This window comes from Schistocerca nitens, chromosome 11 (genome assembly GCF_023898315.1).
Source record: "Schistocerca nitens isolate TAMUIC-IGC-003100 chromosome 11, iqSchNite1.1, whole genome shotgun sequence".
Classification (NCBI taxonomy): Eukaryota; Metazoa; Arthropoda; class Insecta; order Orthoptera; family Acrididae; genus Schistocerca; species Schistocerca nitens.
In genome coordinates, this window is record NC_064624.1 from 68,406,648 (window position 1) to 68,414,327 (window position 7,680).

Genomic DNA, 7,680 nt, shown 5'->3' on the forward strand with positions numbered 1-7,680 from the left:
GAATCTTGTATTCGTCACAGCCACACTGGCGTATCACCCGGCGTGATGGTATTGGGTGCCATTGGTTACACGTCTCGGTCACCTCTTGTTCGCATTGACGGCACTTTGAACAGTGGACGTTACATTTCAGATGTCTTACGACCCGTGGCTCTACCCTTCATTCGGTCCCTGCGAAATCCTACATTTCAGCAGGGTAATGCAGGACCGCATGTTGCAGGTCCTGTACGGGTCTTTCTGGATACAGAAATGTTCGACTGCTGCCCTGGCCAGCACATTCTCCAGATCTCTCACCAATTGAAAACGTCAGATCAATTGTGGCCGAGCAACTGGCTCGTCACAATACGCCAGTCACTACTCTTGATGAACTGTGGTATCGTGTTGAGGCTGCATGGCCAGTTGTACCTGCACACGCCATCTAAGCTCGGTTTGACTCAATCCGGCCAGAGGTGGTTGTTCTGGGTACTCATTTCTCAGGATCTATGCACCCAAATTGCGTGAAAATGTATTCACATGTCAGTTCTAGAATAATATATTTGTCCAATGAATACCCGTTTATCATCTGCATTTATTCTTGGTGTAGCAATTTTAATGGCCAGTAGTGTAAGTGATTCTTATGGGCTCTACTTCTTCTTTTCTAGGTGCGAGCTGGCGTTACTCGCTGTGGGATCTGAACCCAGCAGCTGATAATGATGATGACGATGATCATGATGATCTCTGGGGAACGACTTCGATTGTTCAGAGGCAGATATCACTTATTCTCCAGTATAAAATTTTTTTTTGTTATTTTTGAGATGCTCTTGTTTGTACCTGTGCTCAATGCGAATATCGGTGCTCTGACACGACTACCAGCCACTAGTTCTTTAGCACCTGTGTTTTCGTTTGTTCATATTCTCTTAGACACATTCTCCTACCGACATCATACACCTCCTCTAGTACCCATGCGGGATACGCCCTTAATGACAAACATGCCCAATGACGATGAGTTGCTGGAAGTGTATTCCAGTAATGAACACAACAACAGTTTTACTTGTAAGTACTCAGAATTTATTATTATTATTATACGAATACGGATTTTTATTTCTCCTTCCTTAGATACTTATCAACTGCGTCTCTTTCTCCTTCTCGTGTGCAGAGTTATTAGGAGTTCGACGTGTTGTTGAGGGGAAGAGCATTGTCCAAGTTAGGGGGAGAGCTGTCGTGACGTCATGGGGTGAGTCGATACCAGAGCGGTCATACTGAGTCACTTTTCTGAGACGAGATGCAGGAAAGGGAGTCCTGTAAGACACTCAGCTGTATACCCTACCTTGATTTATATTCATAAGATTTTGATGAATCTATTGTGGGGTTAAGTTACATCTATCTTCAAAAATATATATTGATAAAAAAAGCATGTCCTAATGCCCAGAATCATGATGAGAGGAATTTAAATTGATTTCCATGGTTGCTTCTCACTAGTGATAGAAATCAACCAAAAAATACAGGGCATACAGATACACAACAAACACCAGATGTCCACTGACGTTCTAATTTGTCGTTTATGGCCGAATGTAGGAAAGCCATAAGAAGAAGGCAAACATTAACACGCTGTGTGGCACATCGACAAAGAAGTCTAGCGTAAATTAGGTGGTACCCTCTTCTTGTCCATATTAGCCGAGAAACATCCAAAAAGTGTAGACGTGCTGCTAATCTCTGAAGACGATAAGCAACACAACGTTTGGATCAAATGCATGTCCCACCTACGTTCCTCTGAAATGAAAACAAAAAAGGTGCAAGATATTTTTGCTGTAGATGTCTCAAGTCGTTTACCAAGAGCATGTATCTTGAAAGACACCTGATTGACTGCTAGAGCCAGGAAACAATATGTGTGGAAATGCTTATCAAGATTGAACGGTTCTCGAAGTTTAAGAATGCCTCTCACCAACACTTCTGTCCCTTCGTCGTTTACGTCGATTTAGAGCGCCTCCTAGCTCCTGTGGTACAGTGTGAACGTGGTGCCTCTGCCTCCCGTATCACTGCCACAAAATGATGATTGTGACATGTGGCTACCCATCAAGTTCTGTGCACGTATAACTCTAAAATTAAAATCTTATGTCAAGGGAATAGTGCGACATGGTTGCTCACTGAGCTTGAAAGTCCTGTACGGGATGTTTATAACATTTATAGTGAAAACGTCCTCATGACCAACGTGAAGGAGAATGATGCACTGTACAAGCAGGCAGCTGATCGTTATACCTGGGGACTGTGACTGGACAGAGGTGAGGAAGCTCCCTGTAGAGTCTGTTGCCACGTAACGGGGAAGTACCAGAGTGCAGCTGACAACCCATGTAACTTTAAGTACTAACTGCCACAGCACACAGCCATCTTTTCCACAATTTCAGCGAGCATGATGCCCGCTTTCTAGTTCAGCACTTTGACGAGTCTGGGTAGTAGGACGATAAGATCAGTGTCATTGCTGACACCGTTGACAAATACATGCCGCTTCAAAGAGGATCACACCACTTCCTGGATTCACAACGCTTCATGCTCACGTCTCTTTAGAAATTTGCTGAACCAACGCGTCCTGAAGACATTCGTAGCAAAGGGAGCCACTTATCTCGATGATGTAGAGTTTCAAGAGTTTCAGCTTGTGATGGAGAAGGGGTCTTTCCAGACGAAATTTAGACTCTCTAGTAAAATAAGAGGCATTTCCATAATGAATGCAAAGAACGGGCACTTGGTGAATGAATGGCAGGACGACATCTCTGATTTATCAGAACATGTAAAATGATGAACGCCAATGGACATCTGACCGCCAACATCTTCGAGAGGTTCTGTAGCATATGGCTGAGATTTCGTGGGATGCCATGTTAAGAAAGACACAAGCCAGCATCGGATTCTTGACCAACGTTGTCATGCTTGTCTTCCTGGAACATGCTATTCACGAGTAACTTTACCAACGTGGGCATAGGTATGCCAAGGCAAATAACCTGCAAATGATCGAGGAGGAGTACAGGTTGTCTGACGATTTCAGTTTCATTCTTTACCTGGATGTAAACTGTCTCTAAAGGCAAACCAGGCAACAAAGTTTCCCTCTCAAGGGCTCTCATGGATGTCCAAAGGGGAAATCACCAGACTGAGGAAAGAGATCAAATATGTGGCTGCTGATGCTGTTGAGGGATATGTCCTAGAGGTAGAGCTGGACTATCCCACAAGTCTGCATGACAGACACGGTGATTTGCACAGCCTGAAAGACTTTCACGTTCAGGGACTTCAACAGGTGCCTCCTCTAGGGCATTGGCGCTGCACCACAAATGCTTATCAGGAGATCTTTCGATTGAGGTTATATACTGAGGTATATACTGCAATTCCAGCTGGAAGCAGGGGTGTCCTATCACGATCACAAGTGGTTCATCGGGGGGCATAGGTGTGGAAATCTGTGGCACCCAGACTATTTACTGATGTGTCTGGGTGGGTTTATTTGATAGTAATAAGGTAAAAAGGTGTTCCACTTGACTGGGCGTGTGTGTGGAATAGTTTGATGAACTGTTTGTCACAGTTCTGACTGCATGTTTGAGATTATGAATGTTTCATTGCAGACTGCATGCGTCCATGTGTGTGTGCGTGTGTGTGTGTGTGTGTGTGTGTGTGTGTGAGAGAGAGAGAGAGAGAGAGACAGAGTATATATTGCGTGTGGAACATGTACAATATGCATCCGTGTAAAGAAAGTATTTTATATGTTTATGGTGCGTGCGTGTGTGCGTGTGTGTGTGTGTGTGTGTGTGTGTGTGTGTGTGTATTGTTTTTGAGCTGCCATTGCTGTTGCTGTTCTAAGTATGTACACACTGTAAACTTCTCTCTCTCTCTCTCTCTCTCTCTCCCTGAGTTACTAATAAGTGTTAAATAGACATTGGAAATTAAAAAAATTACCTTATTCACAAAATGTATATTGTAATGAATCAATTACGAAATAACAAAACTGTTACGTATATCACAAATACGAGAAAAAATGCAAATTAAAAAGCTTTCAGTTGTTTTCACAATACAGTTGTTCTTCTTTTTCATATTTTTTGAATGAAATACCTCCTTTATCAGTTTTATATTGATGGCAGGAGCCAGAGAAAAAAGAAATCCTTTTCGAATACAATATTTTTTAAATTTACATACATACATACATGGCCGACCGGTTCTAGACGGGATCGCGATTTATCGCCTCCAATTCGTATTTGCGTAAGTAGAGCTTTGCGGATGTGCGCCAGGAATACTGCACGCGTTTACGTGTGTGTGTGTGTGGGACGTGCGTCACGTCCTCGCTGTGACAGCATGCGGTTAGCGGTCAGCGGGCAGCTAACATCCCGTTTGCGGTCTGAGCCGCTTCGCGCTTCCGACAGCCCGGCTGCGGGCGTCACAACACAGGGCGAGGGAGGCGAGGGAGGGGGCCCGGCGTACGGACCGACCCAAAATCACTGTAGTGGTGACACGTGACTGCAGTCGACTCTTACCCGTACGTCGATTAGCAGTATAGAAAACGAAAAATAAAATTCAGAATTTCCCTCGTTGTGCAGGAGCAGTGAATTGGAAGGTGCTGCACACTTTTGAATCGGCACCTTCCAAAACGTTGAATCCGGCGTCCTTGCCATGGCGCCACTGCGCTTTCTGCCATCTAGACCTAATCTATGCCGGCTGGTGTGGCCGAGCGGTTCTAAACACTTCAGTCTGGAACCGCGCGACTGCTACGGTCGCAGGTTCGAATCCTGCCTCTGGCATGCATGTGTGTGATGTCCTTAGGTTAGTTAGGTTTAAGTATTTCTAAGTTCTAGGGGACTGAAGACCTCAGAAGTTAAGTCCCATAGTGCTCAGAGCCATCTGAACTATTCTGAACATACATACATACATACATATTTGTACACAGTATTATGTGAGAGCCCAGTTACCAGGGGCACAGGGTCAAAATCGTAAGCTGCGTCGTTACCTGGGCCACAGCACGCTTTGCCGTACTACTCTGCAGGGCTGTAGTGAAGAACCACGAGAGGAATTATCTCGAATACGAATACCTCAAGACTGCTGCAGCTGTCTGAAGACTTAAGTTTCATTCAGAAAGCAAAGTGTGTCTTTAAATCGAAACTATCTGTACGACATTGGTTTCACGGAATAACTTTTCGCAATTACACTTTTCCTCAGCAGGTGCAGTGTATGATCAACGAAGTGTAGCTGCACCGCAAATGTAATAAAGAAGTCGTCCTGTAAACATTCTCGTAAGCTGTGAGGTACTAACTCTACAAAATATTGGACACGTATCAGGCAAATTGCCTTTCCTGCAGTGAAATGCATAGATGATGGTAACGAAAACTAGATCCAATGACAGGCAATGATACGATGTCGGCAGAAACCATTCTTAAATACGGAACCCGCAACTATCAATCTTTGAAATTACCATCCATCAAACATCCGTAATATTTATAGGAAAAAGATTTAATCTACCCAGAACCTTTTCAGTTCACTAAAACAGATATCGCCTAATTCTCTTCTCAAAGGATCCAAAATGAGGCTCACACGATACTTTAGGGACTGGCACGTTGCTACATACGCCACAAAAAGTTACACAAAGACACAGATCATACTGCGTCCTTTTACTTTCCATGTATACTACTGTCAGAATCCAAACAGTCATAATGCACAGTGGCCATTCTATGTGTTAAGGTTGGGTCGTTTGGGGAAGGAGACCAGACAGCGAGGTCATCGGTCTCATCGGATTAGGGAAGGATGGGGAAGGAAGTCGGCCGTGCCCTAAATCAGAATGACCGGACACGGGATTGAACCGTCGTCCTCCCGAATGCGAGTCCAGTGTATGTGTTAAGACCACATAGCTTTTATTCTTGGTAGTGGGAAAATCACTGGTGGTCGTGTTCATAAATCATAGACAGAGAATTCAGACTCGATAATGGTTCGGGTTAGGCCAGGAGACACGTGCAGAAAGGCTAACGACTAAGATGAATGCTCTCAGAAAGCAGCATCCGCTTTCAGGTTAGCCTGGCACATATTTTCATTGGCCTTGACGCATTCACTAGATATTCCGCTTGTGACTGTAGTAGCACAGTGCCTTTAACAAAGCCACTCGCTGACGCAACACGCGCTAACTGGTGGACCTTCGGTATCGTTGCGCGTCCTCTGTGGCTGCGGCGGCTGGGGCATTGCCGTGTCACACGGACAGTGCTAGCTGGCAGTGGTGAGCACAGGGGGCCACCAATGGCGTCGAGCCACAAGTGTCAGCTGCGCTATCGTCTGGTCATGATGTCGTGGGAAATGGTCACGTGAATGTTAAGGTGGGAAGAGTTTGAGCAGTTGTAACGAACTGTATAAATTATGTGGTATGTATACAGGTTCATTACGAGATTTGAAGTTGACGAACCTCCATGTTGAGAGAAGTAATTTTATAGGCCTTCCATATGGAGTAGAGATTCTTAGGAAGAGAAGATGCTGATGTAGACTTGAAATGCCACACTGAGACTCTAGACCACTCTCCACTAAATATGAAGCTAACATGCTTCAGCTTGTAAAGCAGGATTGGATGCAAAGTTATCTGAATCTGTAAAAGAAGTAGCTAGCAAATACGAGAAAAGAAAGATACAGACGATTTTCTTCGATCTCTAACCATTCCGAGCTTAGCCTCCCTGTATCAAGGCCCCAAGAGGCTCACAGAAGTAGAGGTTGGTTCAGAATTCTTCCAGATGGTTAGTATTAGAACTGGAGAGCCAAAGATAGCTACAGTGTGAAGAAGGTAAACTGGGAAACACTCTCCAGGAACTGACCAGGTGGTGTGTGTCATTTTCTCACCCCCTGTACGTATAATACAGTTTATAAGAGGAGGAAAAAACTCCACTTACCATACGTTCGAATGCGAGGGGAACCAACAGCTGTGAGGCGTGCGTCGCACCGTGTGAGAGCAGCTGCGCCAAGTCCCGCCAGTAGCTGGAGAGTCGTTCCCGGAAAACAGCCGCCTGGGCCTGCAGTTCTGCACAAGACGGGAGACGACGGACTGGTGAACAAGCCAGTGGATCAGATTTCTGTAGAACCACAGCTTTCACTTTCTGCCCCCACAAAGTGTATACAGGTAGCATTTACCTTTTGAAACTGGATCAATCTACAATGTCAGTAATCGTATGAGTTACAGCACGGACATCTTGACCGGACGTTACAAAGCTCATATTCCAGCGACAAATTTAAAAAGCACATCCGGCAAACAGAGAGGAGTACCATCACCTAACGTAAATCCAGTCATAAAAATTCTTCATACATTGCCTGAGGGTAGAAGTATCAAAATATCTGAAGTGGAAATGTACAACTATTTTAAAAATCACCCACACGACTTGCCCAACAATAAGACAGATTTAAGAAATAAGAGATCTTGAGATAAATTCCAGTAAGTTTTATGTGCTAATAATAGAAAGTAACATAAATGAGGATGTATAGTTTGGCTATTTGACTTTGACTTACTGACAAGCATAGGACATAACGATTTGCACAGAATCGTGTCTATGCTAGTTTTATAATATGAGTAGTCTTTACAACGTTTCCCGTGAGTTGTATGATATGTATGGAAATGAGGAAGAATTATGTCCACTCATCAACGTTTTTACGTTTAGGATGTATTTATTTTAACATAAGTAATATATTTTAGTAATTCAGTAAAAAATTGAATAAGGT

General features: G+C 44.0%; 1 protein-coding gene across 1 annotated transcript in view; it reads right to left on the bottom strand.

The window, feature by feature from the left end:
- LOC126212643 (uncharacterized) overlaps positions 1–7,094 on the bottom strand; it is a 34,009-nt gene extending 26,915 nt beyond the window's left edge. Inside the window, exon 1 of the mRNA XM_049940069.1 lies at positions 6,861–7,094. Within this exon, the coding sequence (XP_049796026.1) occupies positions 6,861–7,094 (234 nt within the window). The remainder of the gene's footprint in view (positions 1–6,860) is intronic.
- Between the last annotated feature and the right edge of the window lie 586 nt (positions 7,095–7,680).